The 19,920-nt window shown below is 45.1% G+C and overlaps 2 protein-coding genes across 5 annotated transcripts in view; one reads left to right on the top strand and one right to left on the bottom strand.

Moving 5' to 3' along the window:
* LOC311359884 (serine/threonine-protein kinase SBK2) overlaps positions 1 to 1,182 on the top strand; it is a 3,698-nt gene extending 2,516 nt beyond the window's left edge. Inside the window, exon 4 of the mRNA XM_084479912.1 lies at positions 1 to 1,182. This exon is cut by the window's left edge and continues 250 nt beyond it. Within this exon, the coding sequence (XP_084336038.1) occupies positions 1 to 530 (530 nt within the window). The 3' untranslated portion in view covers positions 531 to 1,182.
* A 3,414-nt stretch (positions 1,183 to 4,596) lies between these two features.
* On the bottom strand, positions 4,597 to 19,180 carry LOC311359109 (antigen WC1.1-like). 4 transcript variants are annotated; one of them, XM_084479066.1, is made up of 19 exons: positions 18,709 to 19,180; positions 18,454 to 18,552; positions 17,800 to 18,015; positions 17,255 to 17,437; positions 16,765 to 16,928; positions 16,181 to 16,349; positions 15,223 to 15,528; positions 14,568 to 14,891; positions 13,943 to 14,239; positions 12,983 to 13,300; positions 12,344 to 12,679; positions 11,505 to 11,780; positions 10,841 to 10,942; positions 8,774 to 8,865; positions 8,440 to 8,548; positions 7,339 to 7,455; positions 6,475 to 6,570; positions 5,796 to 5,972; positions 4,597 to 5,349 (listed from the first exon to the last, which is right to left on the bottom strand). In XM_084479066.1, the coding sequence occupies exons 1-19, from the start codon at positions 19,013 to 19,015 to the stop codon at positions 5,156 to 5,158; spliced, it is 3,882 nt and encodes a 1,293-aa protein (XP_084335192.1). In that variant the 5' UTR covers positions 19,016 to 19,180; the 3' UTR covers positions 4,597 to 5,155. The 4 variants fall into 4 exon arrangements, with proteins under 4 accessions (XP_084335192.1, XP_084335193.1, XP_084335194.1 ...); XM_084479067.1 differs by having other exon boundaries at positions 4,597 to 5,346; XM_084479068.1 differs by having other exon boundaries at positions 18,454 to 18,549.
* Between the last annotated feature and the right edge of the window lie 740 nt (positions 19,181 to 19,920).

Here is a 19,920-nt window from a genome sequence, read left to right as displayed (position 1 = left end):
GCCGGGGGGAGGAGGAGGAGGAGGACGAGGCCACGGCCCCCCCGCTCAGCGTGGAGCCCAGCCTGGACACCTGGGCCTTCGGGGTGGTCATCTTCTGCATCCTCACCGGCTACTTCCCCTGGGAGCGCTGTACGGACGCCGACGAGTTCTACCAGGAGTTTGCCGACTGGTGCCACGTGAAGGAGGAGGAAAGGGAGCGGGAGAAGGAGAAGGAGGAGGAGAAGGGATGGGAGGAGGACGAGGGCGAGGAGCTCAATGCCCTGGAGTACGATGGCGAGGAGGTGCTGGAGGAGGAGGTGCCCCCGCTGTGGAGGAAGTTCACCCCGGAGGCCATGGAGATGTTCGGGAAGCTGCTGAGCCCCGAGGCCGGGAGCCGCTTCACCGTGGGGGAGGTGAGGGCGTACGTGGAGAAGGACTGGCTCAAGGAACAACCACAGGCCCCGGAGAAGGACAAGGTCAACCCCAACGCCAGCGCCAACTCCAACGAGGCCAGGGTGATAGAGGACAGGGAGAAACCCAACAAGACTTAACGCCGCACACCAGGGACTGGGACTTTAGAATCGAAGCGGTGATTGACTGAACCAAGTATGTGTAACCATGCGAGGACTCTGTCTTGCTATGTTGGTGCAAGCCTGGAACTGGAACTTGTGGAACTTGTGGTCGACACATGGTCAGGGTATGCCTGGTGTGATCCAGCCTGGATTCTGGTACCGTGGAGTTAAATTAGAGTTAAGTTGTCGTTGTTTTGCATTGCTGCTATATCATATGACAAGAGGACTGAATGTAAACAGCAACAGGGATTTGAGTGGGGTGATCATGTTAGGAGAACTGCTATGGATGAGAGGCGTTTCTTATGCCACATGTATCAGCTTTTCGTGAGCTAAACTGCGCTGCGATGAGTGAGAGCCCATAGTATTTTTATATTGAAAAGGCAGGTCAGATGCATTCTGTAACATGGAGTATGTATTATGTCAATTAATGCTACACATTTTTGGTTTGGTCTCCAACTGGTACCTCAGGAATATGATATCCTGGAACATTTTCTTTTTTATATATATATATATATATTTTTAATATTTGTTATATATCATAAAGAGGGTAAATATAAATGTTAATAAGAAATACGCACGATGTTCAATTACATTGAATATAGTTACAATGTTTAATGGTTTAATATTCTGCACAGATATGATTGTATTATTATTGTATATGTTTGACAACTTAGCCATGGAAATGTCTCTGTGTACAATAATCACAAGGTCTTCAATATTAATATTAAATACAACCTTTTTATTAAATACCTGTTGAATTCCTCCATAACTGAAGAGCACCATTCTCACTGCCAAACTACACAACTGATATATACAAAAGACATTCAAATCATGTATAGAGCAAGGCTGCCCTACCACAACCTCGGTACCACAATCCCAAAGGACTCCAAAAAGTCTGCAGGAGCCAGGGTCCATAAGATGAAATAAAAAAATGGCTTGGTTCTGATTTGCCCACACACTCATTTGACAACCATATAAAACACACGAGTAAACACAAATATTTGTGTCAAACTCAGTGTAAGATTCAGAAAAAACAGCATTTGAATTCAGCATTCACCTGGTCCATTACGGTGGAGAGGATAAAGCAGCATTAGGATTCAAATAATGACAAAAACAATGCTCCACTCTTTCTCACTGACCCGCGTTTCACCCTCTCACTCACTCATTGACCTTCATTCAGTCGTTCACTCATTCACCTACCCACTCAGTCATTCACTTAATCATGAATTCATGAGTTCATGAATTCACTCTATGCCTGCTAACCCTCGTGGTCAGCAGCACGCATGCATGTTGTATCCGGTATCGGTCAGAGTTCAGTTGTTGTGTTGTTTACCTCACCGCTGTTATGTTGTTCAGTGCTGGCCGCTGTATATCTGTTTTGCTGCGTTTGCTTATTGTTTTATTGCATCATCCGTTTCAGTGTATTTATGAAGGCGATGAACACCATTAAGCCCTTCTGATGATCACATGACCCTCCCTGAGGCGACATCATACATGGTTTCGGACTTCAACCGTTCTCTTTTCCCTCCTCTGGTCTCCCCTGAGCTGACCGCCCCCTCTACCGACCGTCCCTCACTGAACTCTCCGAGCATCTGCTGCAGCTGGCCCCGTGCTGACGGACATCCTGCTCAGCTAGGCTTACTGGGGACACTGGAGGGCCCCCGTCTCTCTATATCTCTGAACCGAACACCCAGGAATACAGGGGGTGGGGGGTGGGGGGTGGGGGGGGATGAGCCAACCCAGGCCCCCTGGAGTCCGGAGGGGCCTGCCCCCCATGCTTTACAGCATGTTTAGCACATTACGCTAAACTGGGTCGTCTTTCAGCTAACCTCTTGGTTTTGTGTCCAAGATCCCGCTGACAGAGAGGGCTGCTTGTTGGCCAACCGACTCCCCAGCTACCCCCCCCCCCCCCCCCCCCCCCCCGCAGAGGCTGGGACAGGCTGGTCAGATGTGGTTCAGGAGGCTGGCTGATATTTAGACTCTTCAAGAGACGTGTCCACCATAAGCATTGGGATCCAGGCTGAAAAGTGATAGCCCTGCCCAGGAAGTACCCCCCTCTAAGCAGGGTCGAACACACGTCATATACCTAGCTGTTTAGCATGCTAGCTAGAATGATAGTTAGCTTTTGGCCTAGCATGGTTCACTAGGGTTGAGTTGAGCGATTTGGCGTGCCAATTTAGTTAGCAAGCCAGTAAGCTTACAGCATAGCACTGGTTTTCTGGGACATAGCTCAACCCAGGCCAGTTGCCTTATGGCATGACATGGTTCAAGTAGATGTTGCAGTGATTTCAATTGCTGAGCATGCTAGTTAGCTCATGTTATAGCAATGGTCACATGTTTCCAACTGTTTTTTACAGACCACTCCATTAATCAAACCCCCTGCCAACCTATTGCCAACAGATCGTTTTTCAGGAAACCGCATCTCCAGACTGATCAAAAGTCTATCATCACTGGGAGATGAATCAGATGTCTGAAATAGTCTCCACTGATTTATTTCCCTAGATCCTGCCATGTCGCTATAGTCGTCGGTTGAAACGTGGAGGTATTTTAGAAATGTACATGATGCAAAGACTCCTATTAGTTCCTCTTATTTATTGAAGTGCGATACATATTCAAATATACACATTTAAGACCCTGTATAGCCCTTACAAATAAATGTGCTGGCCGCTGACAAGAGGAAGCGGGGAATGTTCCTGATCACTGAGGCGGGCTGAGATATTGATCGGCCATTTAAGGATGAATGGCAGTAAAAAATAAATTTAAGATGGTCTCGTTTTGAGTGAGAAGGCTGCAGCCGTAACCCGGGAAACGGGGCTGCTCTGTAATGCTTTGTTTGGGGAAATACCACCCCATCAATGTAGGTCCTCTAAAGGAGCTGGTTTTTGGCCCCGATTATCAGACTCCGGCTCCCACTCAGGCTCTGCCTAAGTAGGGTATGGCTCTAGTGGCTGCCATGTTCTGCCATGATCCCACGACCTCTACACTCAAATGAGTCCCTTTGGGGGTATATCGCTGTGCCGTCGGAGCCTGGCCCCCCCGGATACCTCAGAGGGGGAAACATGTGAGGCTAGACAGTGTGTCTGTCTGTCAGCCTTTCATAATCCATCTGTCTGTCCATGTTTGTCACACACCAGTGCTTGTGAAGCGATCATAGCATCTGTTGTCTTATAGATCTCGTGGTCATTGCTTGAGGTGGGCTGGGGGGGGGGGGACGTATTGGATTGGTTTTGAAGAATGTCAAAGTGAGCTGACAATATTCTTTCGTCTTAGTGCAGAACAAGAGCAGAACAACAAGAAGTTTGTCGTGAAGGCTTCAGCGAACAGATGACCTTAACAGCAGCAGGATTAAGACGAGAAGATCCTCATAGGATATGAAGTGAAGGCTTGTGTGGGTTTGTCTTTTTAAGGAGTGGCTCTTTGTGCTGTGGTTCAAACTATACCAATACACACATACAGTTTGAACCTCAGCATCAGAGCCATTCCTTGGGTCGCAGGGCATCTCGGAGGAAAACCAATCAGACCCAATAGAGTGGTGTTGGTTCGTCTCCTGGTGATGTCTTTGGGCAAAGTGACTCCAGCCCCCGTCAATAAGCGTATACTGGTGGTCGTCTAAGTGGGGCATTGATGATAAAGTGCTTCGGGGGGGATGAGTTATATAATTGCACAATGTATTTGCTTATTATAATGCAATTATATTTTCCTGTTTTGGAACAAAGGAAAAAGGCTGAAGACTTGAATAAATATATATTTAAAGGTAACAAAACATTATGCCAATTTGATCCCAGAACTAAGAGGTCCACTTATTTTATAAGTTATAACATATTTTGTGAAAGACATCCTGCTATACAGTAACTGCATACCATTTTTGGAATAAAACAATTCATGTGGCTAGATTTGAAAATCTTAAAATCACCAAAAAACAGAAAACTTAACACTCAAGTCTATTTTTATTCCACGTCATATTGAACAAGTCTATTGTTTTGAGTAAAGTCATTTTAATGAGTTTCTTAGACACACAGTTACTTCACTGTAATACAAGGCTCAATAGTTGCAATTGAAAGCGAAAACTGACTAAGCATGCTTAAACATATTTGGTTAAAAGCTAATATATATATATATATATATATATATTTTTTTTTTTTAAGGGATTATCACAGCTCGTTATTCTTTTTTCATGTTTAAGGGTGCATATTGATACATGTAGCATTTAGTAAAGAAAATAAAGCGATTTGATGTCAGGAACTGAAAGACAGGGGCAGGCTACTCATTGTAACTCATTCCTACATAGAAAGGAAACTTATTCTACTTATTTTTTACTACTTAAAAAAACGTAAAACCAATTAACATGATCTTGATTAAACATTAACATTAATATTGAAACTAACTGAAGACTCAAGTTTAAGCTTTAACTGGTTAATAATAGTAATAATAATAAGAGTAACATATTTAAGATTATAAAAGTTTAAAAAAAGGCACTTTCTATCAAGATGAGCCTTGAGTTTCCCCGACGCCATTTTGAAGTTTCAACTCAATGTAAATTTCTCCTCCGACCGTCGTTCCAAGAAAGACATCCCCGTTTCTCCCTCTCTCTCTACAGTTGAGTCTCACCCCGGTGGATCTTGCTCCAGATAGTCATAGTCTCCCTCCATGTCGTCCGGGGGCACCTCTGGAAGCTCTCTGTGCGGCGTTTTCAGCCCGCTGTCGGCCCCCCCCGCGGGCGCCTCGGCGACCTGGGGTTCAGGCTCTGTCACGTCGTCGTAATCCTCCAGGACGCCCGCCCCATGGCTCGGGCTGTCTGCTAAACACAACCCAAAGCATTAGGGAGATGTAGCACATGAACACGTATACTATACCTCTTAGCTGACACTGTCTGCTAAACATAACTCTTAGCGTTATATCAACCCATATCTTAGCATAGCATAGCATTAAAACACATGTATTTATATTGTTTTATATTGAGATGTATTTAGTTATTGTAGTGGAAAATATATTAATCTAGTAGTGTAATCTTCATGTTGTCCTCTTCAAAGAGTAACTGGGCATAACTCAAGCCAAGGAATAACCCAAGGAAACTGATAATGGTTGAGGTCATTAGTAGTAGTAGTAGCTGTAGCAGTAGTTGTGTGAGTGGCATTGGATTTTAATTTAGTGGGACAACACGATTAATATTTCGTCTTCACTTCTGCATTGCGGTTTTGATCAGTGACTCAACACGGCTTCCTTTGTTAGAAAGCCTGACCTGACCTGAGCTGGGAACAACGTAACAAATCTTTGGGTTGTCCTCGGGGGTCTCCTCTTCAGGGGCCTCCTCCTTCGTCAGGGGCAGTGTCTCGCCGGGGCCCGCCTCAGCGATGTCATCGTAAGAGAGCGAGACGTTGTCCGAGTCGTTCCATGGAACCTCAGCGGGGAGCGACCTGGAGTCTGGAATGAAACCACGAGCGGTCGAATCTGTCAACCTTCCATCCAATTCTCTCCTTGTGCACAATAACGTTTAGTTGTTTCCTGTGACACACTATAGGACGCACCTCCAATCATCTCTTGGATCAGAGCTCACTGAGGGAGCAATAATAGTAATAATTATTATAAAATAATAAAGTAAATCCAAAATGGGTGGTAAATAATGGTGAACGGGGTGCATTTATTCACACTTTTCCAGCCACATTCACCGTTTCATACAAACATTCACACACCGACAGCGGTGTCAACCATGCAAGCCAGCCTTGCACACTAAACACTCAGCTAGGAGGAGCCGGGGATCGAACTAGCAACCTTCCGGTTGCAAGCCAACCCGCTCTACCTCCTGAGCCACATGCCGCCCGCCGATGGGACAACATGGGGACAAAATGGGGGCAAAATATAACCCATCAGTCAGGCCTCAGAATAGACCTAGTCCTGGTCCTGCTCCGACCGTGAGCCCACTCACCCATGCGGCTCAAGCTGCCCTTCCCGTTGACACTGCTGCCCACGTCATCATAGTCGCTGGTGTCCACCTCCATGTCCCGCCGCTTGGGGACCCCGGCTGCGCTCAAAGCGGGACCGGTGGAGACAAGACATGTTGGGTTCACACTCACATGAACGCACGACTCACATTGTAGGCCTGCTCAGAAACATAGTGTGCTACACAAACACAAACACGCACACGCACACACAGAGCCTTTCTTTATACGTAAGTATTATCATTTTTAGTATCTTTTTTTTATTTATTTTTTATGTTAACAGAAGTTTAAGTGCTGTATGTTCTGAGCGCTTTGAAAAACGACGGAGATGTGTAAATGGGCCGGTTAAAATCCATGTGCATTAAGGCTGACCTCTAGTGGCGTGATTGTCCCATTACGACTCCTGCATAAGGATAACTGGACCAGAGTGAGGAAATTAGACAAACACTTCCTAACAATGGGGCGGAGAACCAAATTTTGAACCCTTTTATGGATATGGGGTCATGGGAGGTTGTAGATTTATAAGCTATATTTGTTGAGAAAAAGTATTGAAAAGGTTTGTCTCATTGAAGGTCTGTTTACATACAAACAGACCCCCGAAAAATTTAACAATTTGTAGTGTGTGTGTGTGTGTGTGTGTGTGTGTGTGTGTGTGTGTGTGTGTGAGTGAGTGAGTGAGTGAGTGAGTGAGTGAGTGAGAGAGAGAGTGCGTGATTGAGTGTGTGTGTGTGTGTGTGTGTGTGTGTGTGTGCGTGCGTGCGTGTGTGTGTCAAAGAAGAAGTTGGAGTCACAAAAAAAAGTAATTCCCAAACTCTTCTTAGACCGAAGTCAGTGTCCGTCTGAAAACTCACTCCTCAGGAGGCGACGCCTCAGCAGGAAGAAGAGACCCACAGCCAGCAGCAGAACCACCAATCCAGAGACAATGCCCACCGGGAGCCTCAGGTCGGTGGGCGGGGGGGGGACGTAACCTGGTAACAGTCACACAACCACACAGGCTTACATGTGTACTGCGTGAACGCCCAACCACGCTTCATTGCCTAATCAATGTTTGATATTTCCACAAACATTCCACAAACCCACAGTTTGATATTTGCAGTTGATACTGAGAATTTGATTTGATACATTCTTTGGTCGATAAGCTTATCGATCAAAGAATGTATGAAATCTAATTTGAAAGATCTAAAATCAAATGTGTATTATAAAACGGGTGGCTTAAATCAAGCGATCTGATTGGTTCCCAACTGTTGTATAATGAGTGTATACACACAGAGTATACATATACATACATACAGAGTTCAGTATCACTCCGCACCTAACTTGAACTGTTGTTTATTTATATATAAAGGAATAGCTGGTTCACTGAAGCCTAAAAATATGTTGATTGATGGAGAGGGTGGAAATGTTGTAAAGCTATAGGCACACGGTGAGTGAACTCGATTGTAGGCTAAATTGCCGGCGAACCAAGCTACCGTCTCTAGCCTTCTCTCTGAAGGACGCTACCGTGTGTTGCATAGCAACCGCTGTACACTTTGCAGGCAGCCAGGAGGGACTACTTTTTTGTATTTGTTAAAAAAATGCTTTTCCGACTTTCAACGCCCCTTAACTGTGGTATAATGAGAACATACCACAGCCTGTCGTGATCTATTGCTTAAATAGAAAATCTAATGTAAAATAGAATGTATCAAGTCTGATTTTCAGTATTCAGTAAATCTAATATTCTGTATTATATGAACAGCGAATATCAATCTATGGGTGTGTGTTTGGATGACGGATGGACCAATCAGCCTGACTCCAGCCTGACTCTAAACCAGCCATCATCCACACACTTGCCCACACAAACATGCATTGCTTAGATGCACAGTGACATCATTTAGATGCGTATACATAGCGGTGAGATTGCGGATTGTAAGCACAACTTTGTAGCAATAAAGTTGGCCTTGGACTTGACTCACCATCACAGTATATCTCTGCCGCTTTGGCCCCCTTGCACGGCTGCATGCTCACGCAGTATCTGATGTCCATGTGGTTTTTAGAACACTCCAGGCGCACTTTAAGATCCTCCTACAAACGACCACTACAAAGTGAGCCCTTCTGTGTTTAAAAGTATTCTGAATATTTAAAACGTCACCCCAGAAAATAATCTTTATTCCTTGCTGACGTTTTTTGGAACATATACCAAAATAAACAAAAGCCCACATTAAATGAGTTGATTTAATGTTTCATTCATAGCGGTATTGTTAATGTGATCTTCTGAACGATAGTGTGGCGTACAGAGAATGTATTGACCTGCTTCTCTTCCTTTGATGTAGTCAGAGGGGATTCTTGTGTAATTGGCTTGCCACAGCTCAGCATCTCACACAGGTGGTCCTTCACTTTGTCTGTGAGGGGGAACATGGGGCTGAGGTATGGGTTAGTCTCCCCTTATCACTCTGTCCCCGTCTTCAGTCCCCCTCAGGTGGATAGCGACATCACGGGTATGTGGAGGGGATAGTGTCAAATGTTGGCTTCACATTCTGCATTCCTTCAGTCAAATGTCAGCAAAACCGAATTAGAATAGTTATGGAGATGATGACAAGAGCTGTGTTTGAAATCGTTCCCTATCATGGATATAGTGCACTATATAGGGTGCTCGCCATTTTGTAGTGGTGTTCGAATTCTCAGTGGTTAATTTCATTCACTATATAGTGGACTATAAAATACCCCAAATTTGAGTGAACATATGATGTTCCCTACATCTTACTCCCGTACCACAATGCAATGCGGGCGCATTTACTGACGCAAATGACATTTAAAAATGTTCAGCGTAGTGTCCGAATTCTCGTTTGTTCGTTCCCTATAGTTCACTATATCATAAACACTATATAGGGAATAGTGAGTGAGTGAATAGGGAACGATTTCAAACACAGCTAATGTTTCCTTTCAAGACCCTATGCTTAGGATGTGTTGTAACAACAGTAAATATATATCAATATTAACATATAGTTTTTTTGGCCTTATTCACGTAACATTAAACGCATAGGCTTGACACCAAAATCCAGTGTATGTGTGTATGTGTATGTGTCTATGTGTATGTGTATCAGAGATGGAAATTTACTTTTTTGCCCACCAGCCACTCATCTTTTTTACCAGCCACTTTTTATACGCTATATTTTTTTGATATATGCATACATTTTAAACAATATAATAGTAACAATAGATAAGAAGTGTTTTTCATACACATCATTTTTTCCATCAGAAGAATCTGAAAGTAGTAGTAGAAGCTGAAATAGTAGAAGAATCTGAAAGTAGTAGCAGAAGCTGAAATAGTAGAAGAATCTGAAAGTAGTAGTAGAAGCTGAAATAGTAGAAGAATCTGAAAGTAGTAGTAGAAGCTGAAATAGTAGAAGTAGCTGAAATAGTAGTAGTAGCTGAATTAGTAATACTAATAGCTGAAGTAGAAGTAACTGAAGTAATAGTAGCTGAATTTGTATGTCTGATCCTCAAAAAGCAGCCCAATCTGGCAACACTGCTGAACGTCCCCTCGCTCGAGCGTCAACGTGAAGTCAACTGAAAAGGAATCCGTTAAACTGTGAAACTCTGAATAAATATAAATGCTATCGAAATTTCGTTTGGATATTATGGGATATACAAGTCTGTAGATTTGTGACATTTTTTGAACGAAGGTAAACGATTGAGAATTGATTTAGTTAGGCCTACGATGTGTAACTGTCAGAGATCAATGTGTAATCGATGTGTAACTGTGAGATCAACTGAACCCGAAACTTAAACTGTGATTCTGAATAAACATAAATGCTATCGAAATTTCGTTTGGATATTGTTGAATATACAAGTCTGTAGATAAGTGACATTTTTGAATGAAAGTTAACGGTTGAAAAGTGAATGAATTAGTTACGACGTCTTAAACAGTGGCAGGTCCGCCGGTTACAATGGGACGAATGGTAGAATACGACGTTTTGAAACTAAAACTGCGATACAGAAAAAAGTATAACAGCTATTGAAATTTCACGGCTAGATAGATACAAATCTCTAGATTCGTTTAATTGTTGAACGATGGGAAACGGTTGAAATTTGAATTAGCTACGACGCAAAGCATTGGAAGAATATATATAAGAATTATATGTCAATAATTGTGAAGTGACACAATTCACCCACCATACAAATCCACCCGCAAATGGCGTGTGGCGGTTGTTAATTTCCATCCCTGATGTGTATGTGTGTGTATGTTTGTGTATGTGCATGTAAGTGAACACTTCCAGCCTCCATCTTCTGTTCGCACCACTGAGGGTGACATCATCTGCGAACCGTCTACTGGGCTTAGCTTTCCTCTGAGGCAGAACCCTGGCACTCACTCACCGTGCAAGGACCCCACGAGACACAGCTTCTTCCACTCCTCATCTGGATACTGCACCGCCACCCGGCCTCCGCATCTCTCTGTGGTGTTGAATTTAAAGGCATCTGGAGATCACAGCAAGAGAGAGATGGACGATAAATTATATGAGAACTACAAAATCTGCCCTAGTGATTATTTCTGCTTGAAGAGAGGATAAAAGAGGCATTAGAAAGGAAGTTAGTTTAGAAGTCGCACTCACTTTTCAAGACAAAATTTGAAATATGGTTTGTATATAACACAGATAGATGGATAGATACATCAGTATATATCACCACCTCCACCACCTCCAACTACACCATCATCTCTAGAACCATCGGCTCAACCTCGCTCACCACCTCCACCACCCCATTATACACCACCACCATCACCTCCTCCACCACCACCACCACCCCCTACACCACCCCCTCCACCTCAAACACCACCGGCTCAACTTCAGCCCCCCTCCAGCTCCACTACCACCACCTGCACCCCCACCATCACCACCACCTCCCACTTGGCCACCTTTGCCTCCACCACCACCCACTTCAGCTCCTCCACCACCTCAACCCCCCCCCCCCCCCGCCACCTCCTCCACCACCACTTCCACCTCCACCACCTCCTCCACCTCTCCCCCCTTTGCCCACTCACGGTTGCAGAAGACAGACACCGGCGGGCTCTTGTGCGCCCCCACAGAGGTCAGGCACTGGCCCAGCCGCCCCTCGGGGCCCAGGCAGCTGACCTGGAGGGTCTGGCCCGCTGCTGCTTTCCCTCCTCCGGAATCAAAGTCCTTGAAGGCGTTGCCGCAGCCCAGCTCCTCACAAACGATGTGGGAGTCGTTCAGCTTCCAGCCGTGCTTGACGACAGGCTGGTTGTTGAGCTGCACCTTGCCCCTGCAGTCCTTGGACAGACTGGTGTTACGGTGGCCTGCAGGGAGACCAGGCATCATGTTAACCAAACACCAACAAACCCCGACATGGAGAGCCAGCGTACCACACCCGTCGGTGGCGGCTGGTTTCTTGCCGGTGAACATGTCTACCTCAGCTGACGTTCTGTCGTCGGGTGGGTGTTTGCAGTGCAGGGCAATGTGCGTGCGAGGGCCTTTGACAGGCCCTTGTGTGTCGCCTTGTTCTTGCTTGTTGTCTCTTGAAGGTCTTAAAGGGGACATATTATACCACCAGGTGTGAGTGTGGTCAGCCGTTACAAGCCGTTTTGAAAATCTGCCTCTTCTGACATCACAAGTGGGCCTGTCCACCTAGATGTGTGCTGGATAGATCAGTCTACCAGCCTCCCCAGTGGACTGTGGCAAACGTTGCTCATCTGTCCGTCATACATCTAGGTGGACACGCCCGCTTGTGATGTCAGAAGAGGCAGATTTTCAAAACGGCTTGTAACGGCTAATCACACTCAGACCTGGTGGTAAAATATGTCACCTTTAAAGCACGGTTACCTCTGAGTGCCCACAAAGGAAGTTCTTACTGTTACTCTACCTTGGCATGTGAGGTGCAGCCGCTTGCTTCGCTTGTTTTCAGCCACCCCATCAGACTGGAGGCAGTCCCAGATGTTCCGGGGCTTTTTCCGGAGCTTGTCCGTAGCCACGCCCATGCAGTTGAAGTTGAAGGTCCCCCACATGGCCACACCGTCGGGGTCCTCCTCTCTGTGGCTCTGGTACTCCCCGCAGCCCAGGTCCCTGCAGAGAACATCGCCCTCAACGGCCGTCCAACCCTGGCTGGAGACCAGCAGCGGATCACTCTCAGAGTACACAAACACCACGCCCTCGCAGGCCCCACCCCCTTCCGGGCTCTTCAGGACCAGCCGCCTCCAGTCTGGAGAGGGAGGGGGGGGGCGGGGGGGGAGATGGGGAAATCCAATCAGGCCTTAGAAAAAATATGCCACTTGATGATGATGATACAATTATGATATTATATTATATTATAACATATTGTAGTGCATCGGATAGTGATATAAGTAAGCAGCTTTGTATTAGTGCAGTAAATATTACAGCCCAGTCAGTGAGTCAGTGAGCCCAGTCAACAGATAACGAGCGTTTGTTTTAATTAACATGAATTGTTCATATCAAAACCCTCCCAGGAGTTTAACCCTGGACCCTAGGATGTAGGAGAACGTACCAGAACACTTGAGTCTTCCTGTGGCGCAGTTGCTGTCCTCCAAAGTGGGATAGCAGCTCCCCTCGAGCCTGTTACAGGTCAGCGCAACCATGGAGTATGGGCCAGGCGACTGCGGCAAGAACTCCACTGTCTCAAGATCTCCAGCGGCGCTTTCCCCGCATCCCAAATCAGCGCAAATGGCATCCCGCAGCTCCTGGCTCTTCAGAGCATCGCTGCAGATGAGACGCGGTCTTTGGTCTTGGGACCAGTCTTCGGTCACCAGCCCCACGGTCCCAAAGCAGTAGTCCCTGGACACACTCATCTGAAACTTCATGCTGCCTGCAGTGGAATTACATTTCTGTTTTTGTCAGATCAGTTTGTTTCTTGCTTATTCTCATTCATATGCTTCCTTTTGATTTAAAGGATTAGTTCAGTTCTGTTTGGGACCCGAAGGCCTGTCCACAGACTGCATAGCATGATCCTAGAGCTTAGACACATTGGGGAGTGTAGAGGTTCAGTGTTGAGTGTGTCGGCAGCGGGGTGCATTGAAAAACATCATATAATAAAACGATGTGACATACTGAATGTCTTAGCATGATCGCCTGAAAAAAGTTTGCTCACCTGAGCAAGCTACCACGCACTCTCAGGATGTTGTGTTAATCTCTCACCCTCTCATTCACTCAGTCATTGTCACCCTCTCCAGATGTCACTTTCTCTCACTCACTCTGATGATGGATTAATGTCACTCTCTCACTCACTCTGATGATGGATTAATGTCACTCTCTCACTCACTCTGATGATGGATTAATGTCTCTCACTCACTCGCTCAGGATGATGGTTTAATGTCACTCTCTCACTCACTCTGATGACGGGGTAATGTCGGGGAGATCCAGATCAGGCCTTAGAAAAGTCCTATGTTTCTACAGCTGCCACTTTTAGATGGTAAAAAGGAACTGAAAAAACGGTCTTGAGTTCGCTAACCTGAGCAGGCGACCATGGCGGACTGGCCCTTGCAGTCAATGGCTTCCGGGTCGTTCAGCACCAAACTCTTGGTGCTGAGCCCTTGGTGGAAGTGCAGGCTCTTCACCGTGATGGGCAGGCTGCCACTGACCGGCAGGTCCTTGGGCATGGTGATGTAGTGCCCGCAGTGCATGCTTTTGCACAGTGCCTTGGACTTATCGTCGGACCACGAGTGCCGACACACACTTCCATTGTTGTTGTTGACCTCCACCATTACCTCACCCCAACACTGGCTCTTCAGCTTCAGAGTGATTTTGCCTGTCAGAGGATAGGGGTTGGAGGGATTAGGGTAAGGGGGTTTGGGTTGGGGTGGTTAATGGGTTAGGGGGCTAGTGTTAGGGTGGTTTAGGGTTAGGGGGTTAGTGTTAGTGTTAGGGTGGTTATGGTTAGCGGTTTAGTGTTAGGGTGGTTAAGGGTTAGGGGGTTAGGGTGAGAGTGGTTTAGGGTTAGGGTTATGGTTAGAGTGGTTTGTGGATAGGGTGGGTTAGGGTTAGGATTAGGGTGGTTATGGTTGGTACCCCACACACACATGCACAAAAACACTTTTAAACACACCTAAATCAATTCTAAACATGTATCACTTCACCTGCACATCTCACAAAGGCAATGGTGGGATTGTCTGTTTGGCTGGACACAATCGAATCGGGGCAATCGAAGAGGGACTTTTCCTTGGAAGTTGTACAGTTGTACTCCTTCAGCCAAAGGTTCATTCCCAGAGTCGTGGCGGCATTCAAGGGGATCGAGTGGTAGTCTTCGGCCCTCCCACAATGCATCTGTCCGCACACAAGGTCGGCAGCCGTTTTGGTCCAAGTGGCATTGGACCCCGACAGCCAGAAGTGGTCGTCGTGTTGCCGGACCCCCACCTGGCCTTCGCACCAACTGCTGCCCTTCACAAACACCTCCAGGTGGTCTGCAGAGGTCAAAGTTCAGACAAAGGAGTAGTTGGATACAAGCGCCTGCCAAATTACTCAATATCAAAGGTTGCGCGGGGCCTATGTTTTAGTACGACTTAGGTTTTGCACAAAATACAGATAATATACTTTCACATGCTACACATAGAGAGGTGACTAGGGCGTTTGATTCCAAGCCAAAAGGTTGTGGATTCAAAATTCCACGGCAACGCGCCTAGCCCATCTCTATGGGCACTATGATTAAAAGCACATGTTTTATTAATGAATAATAAAATACTACAAAGGCTACGAGAAGCATGGCAGCACAGTGCAGAGGAGGAACAGGCAGACCTTCACAAACCAGCATCGTCGGTTGTCGATCCTTGGCTCTGAGTTCCTTTTCCTCCAACGGACAAGTGGACAGTTCTTGGGAGGATTTACAAGTAAACTTCTTCGTCAAAAAGGGCAGGGAGCCCGGGCTGATCTTGTCCAGAAACTGGTTGGGGCGGGCCTCTCCGCAGCGCAGCTTCTTGCAGACCACGTCAGAGTTTTCCTTGCTCCACACTTTCCCCACCCGGTACCATTCGCCTGCCAGCTTCAACTCCAACCGTCCTGCACACCTCCCTGGCCCGTCCGCAAGCCTCACATGGAGGGAAGCTGTGGTACCGGACAACAATGAAAGAGAGAGAAAAAAAAAAGGTATGTTGTCATTTCCATGACCAAAAAATAGTGATTATCTCACATTTCTGGGGGTTTTGTTGTATGTAATTCTTAAATTGAAACGTATCCTGATCCAATGAAACTAATGACACAGATGTGGGCATGCATGCATCTTTTTGAAGAAAGATTTATAAAAATGTCTATGGTGGCCATCCCATGACACTTTTGATCCGCTGCCAACATCGGTAGCTAGCCGTAGCCTAGCTTGCAACATGCACACAACCATGCTGCATGCAGCATGTCACCATTTAGCTTCAGCTGTAGCTAATATTAGACAAACGAGGAGAATAATAATAATAATAATAATAATTTTAATATAATATATATGAGAGGCCCTTTCTCCTTTACTTGCTGAATTCATTAATGTCTATACTAATTTTGTCTCGTAATGCTCAGTGAATTTGCGCAAACTAATTGAAAATTACATTTGTTATTTTTGTTGAAAATTTTATTTCATAAAACACTTGATTGAGCAAAGGGCAAATCCCCCCCTAGTGGACAACAAGCTGCATCATCTTAAGCATGAGAAAGTCATTAAGTCGAGACATTTCTTTTTTTTCAGTCAGTAAGAAATGCGGTTTTTTTTCACCTCCACAGGTGACCGAGGCGGCCTTGTCACACGGCGGGCGTTTGGCTTTGGAGTACTTGGCCTTGCAGTCCCACAAGGACGCCTCCTCCCCAGAGCACTTCACGTCATCCATTATCCACGTTATCCCCGAGGCTTGTGGGCTCTTTTTCACAATAGTCGAACTAATTAACTGGAACCAAACAGCGAATAAAGTTAAAAAAACACACAAAAAAATTAATGTTTTCAAGCTTTTCTATGTTGTTTTTTTATGAAAGGGTTATACACATAAAGGTTACTTTTACTAACCTTCTGTAAAATGCTTTGTAAACAATTATGCTCCCAAACAAAAAGGTAAAATTGTATTAAGTCAAACAATTTGTAGGCCTACTATTAACGTAGTTAATTTATTTTCATGGTTTCATAGTTATTTCAAGTAATCGTCTTAAACATCTCACATATCCGATGACGTCAACGAACGCAATGTCAAAAAAAAAAATCGACTGCTTCCCTTTAAATGCCTATTGATTATGTATCGTAGGCCTATGTATCGTATGTATGTACCGTATCGCGTATTAAGTGGATAGATATGACGAACACGGTCTGACCTCTCCAAAGCCCAGCTCCCTGCAGACGACCTTGCTGTTTACGGTCGTCCAGTTGGAGGCGCAGACGCGCAGCTCCCCCATGGAGCCGACCACGTGGACCTCGCCGAAACTGTCGCTCTCTCCGGGAGCGCTGCCCGGCTTCTTCAGGATAACTTTAATCTTGTCTATTGGAATAGAACGGAAAATGGAGCCAATTTGCACCGGATTACAATCGATGGACTATTTTAATGACGATGATGATGATGATGATGATTATGAAATGAATAGGCTACTTTTAATAAACAAATGATTATAAAAAATAATGATAATGAATAGGCTACTATTATTATATTAAGGATGATTAATTATTGATAATTAATCATATGTAGCCTATTATTATTATTATTATTATTATTATTATTATTATTATGGATATTAGGGCTACAATAGGTTAGTGCCAATCAGTAAACAATTAAAAAATAAATTTAAAAAAATTTAAAAAAATAGTTACCCGAGCAGGTGAGCAGCATGTTGCCGTGCTCGTCGCACGCTCTGCTGATGAAGGCTCCGCAGCGCATCCTCTCGCACGTCGAGTTGTCCGCCTCCTCGTCGCACTTCACCGGCACCCCTTCCCGCCGCACCGCGGCCCCGCTGCAGCGCTCGCTCCCTCCATTGATCCGCCACACGTCATGATCTGGGCAGATAACGCACAATATAGGACGAATAATTCTCTATATTTTTTTTTTGGTAAAAATATTTAAATGATAAAGAAAATATAAATAGCTTATGTTTGACATTATGAACATTCATATCGTTTAGGCTACTGTTATTGTATTATAATATACATATGTTTTTGGTAGTCCTGTATCACACATTCACACACAATACATCGTTGTTTTTATATGTCAAACTCCAGAAAGTGTGTTTATAAAAAATAAGCAGGCATAAAAAATAAATTTTATGACTTCCGTTTCGGGGAATTATTGACCGACACAAGTGACCTTGTTCAATCACACAAACAACTCAATAAACGAGAAAGAGCCATGATGTGCATGCCTTGGCAGACGATAACGGCCGGACGGTCGCAGCTGGCCTCCTTGGGGTCGCACTGCCAGGGGTGGGTCTCCGCTTTGGGGGCCGTGCACTGAGTGGTGACCCGCCGGTAGGGCAGGCGCGTGAGGACGGGCTCGGTGAACAGCCGCTTGTCCGCCTTCTCCAGCCCGCCGCAGTTCTTGCACAGGTCTTTGGCAAACTTGTCCTCTGGGCCTCTGTCTGTGAGGAGCGGTTTGTAACGGTTTGTTAACCTGAACCGTTTTTTTCTGTCTTCCTTTCACGTGGTTACTCAAATTTCAACGCATGACATTAAACTAAATTAAACCTTAGAGAAAAACATAGCTCATAACCCTATATGACTATAGAGAATATAGGCATTAAAGCATGGCAGCAATTCATTCGAAATAATGAATGTGTAGCCACAGGTACAATTGTCCAAGTGTCTCTAAGGGTTGTCTCAATTAGTTATTTACCTGCGGTCTAAACAACTTATTCAGAACCCTAGGATAATCACAAACCTTTTAAGAAGCTTAATATTAATAAGAAGCCTATGACAGTCAATTTGCTGAATGCTATTACATGCAAATCATAAACCAGCCAGGTTATACACTTTCTTAAGAATACGATCTCTGAAAGAAATTTGGGTGTAGGCCTTACCCCAGTTGTCACAAAAGAAGGTGGAGGAGTTTTCCTTCTTCTTGGTGTAGTATACTGCCCCAGCGCACTTATACCCAAACAGCCCGAGTACCACCTCTTCTGCAGAATAATAACCATGAACACCATGAACTGTTTATTATTATTAATCACACAATTTTAGTTTTATGATCGCCAGGCCTGGGCCACCTCTTCAATGAAAAGGTCTGGCCAGGCCAGTGTTGTGTGTGTTAGGGGGGGGCGCAGTGCAGGTATTACCAGAGCATGTGATCTTCTTCACCGTGTCCTTGGTGTACACGCCGATGCCCGGGCCAGCCCCCCCGGGACACTGCCAGAGGTGCGCTTCCGTCCCGGTGCAGTTGAGGTTGTTCAGCCACACCTGCTTCCTGTCGTCCTCGCGGAGCGTCATGTCGCTGGAGTTGCGCAGGGGCGCGCCGCAGCCGATGCTTTTGCACACCACACGCTCGTTTACTTCGGTCCAGCCGTCGCTCCCCACCACGCCCCACTTGCCCTCCATGAAGAGCCTCACGTAGCCCTGACAAGGGTGATCTCCGCCGTGCAGCATCAGCCTGTTCTCGCCTGCGTTCGCCGGTCATCCGTTCATTAGCCATTCGTCCGTCCAGCCAGCAAGCACAGCCAGCCATTTGTTCATTCATTCGTTCATTCATTCATGAATCCACCAAGCATCCATTCATATCCATTCAGCCACTCGTCAGGCCATTCATTAATATTCATCCATCCATCCATCAAGCCATTCATTCACCCCACATCCATCCGTCCATGATTCACACATTATTTGGAATCTCAACCAGATGTTGGCATGCACAGTGTGATGATAAATTAATGGTCACTATGTATCAGTATTAAGTGGAACTTATGTTTGATTGTGTGTTGTTTAAATAATGTTACCATGGTCACTATATGCCAGGGTTCAAGTGAAACAAAGAGTTGATTGGCACAGTATATGCCTAATGCTAATCATTAGATCATCAGATCAGCATAACTGAAATATATTGGATACGTTCAATCTGTAAAAATTATAGTTGTTATTTTGTACCCGCTTCAAAAGTATCTTGGTCTCAATACTAGTAATGTGGTAATCTTTATGAGTTACAGGTAAGTACATTGTAACTCATACACATCATTTCCAATTTCCGAAGATGAAACAACAGCAATTTGAAAAGTCAATCAGTGTAAAGCAGTGAATGTGAGTCAATTAATTTGAATATAAACTATGGGATATTGATGAAGTATATACATCCTAGTCCTACATAAACTCCACTCTCCAACTACTGAGATTAATTGCCCAGTATTTCACAATTAAAATCACAAGTTAATTGCTGTGCGGTGCGCTGTTGCAGAATATAGAATAGCCTACCAAAACCTAATCAAACGCTCTCAACATTAATCTAAAACCTGATGATGTGTTAAGGAACCTTAAACACGGCCCTTCTGTCTTTAGTTAGAGAA

The sequence above is a fragment of the Micromesistius poutassou genome (assembly GCF_964030765.1).
Source record: "Micromesistius poutassou genome assembly, chromosome: 15".
NCBI lineage: Eukaryota > Metazoa > Chordata > Actinopteri > Gadiformes > Gadidae > Micromesistius > Micromesistius poutassou.
Note: the sequence above shows the minus strand (reverse complement) of the source record. Positions and strands in the feature narration are given on the sequence as shown.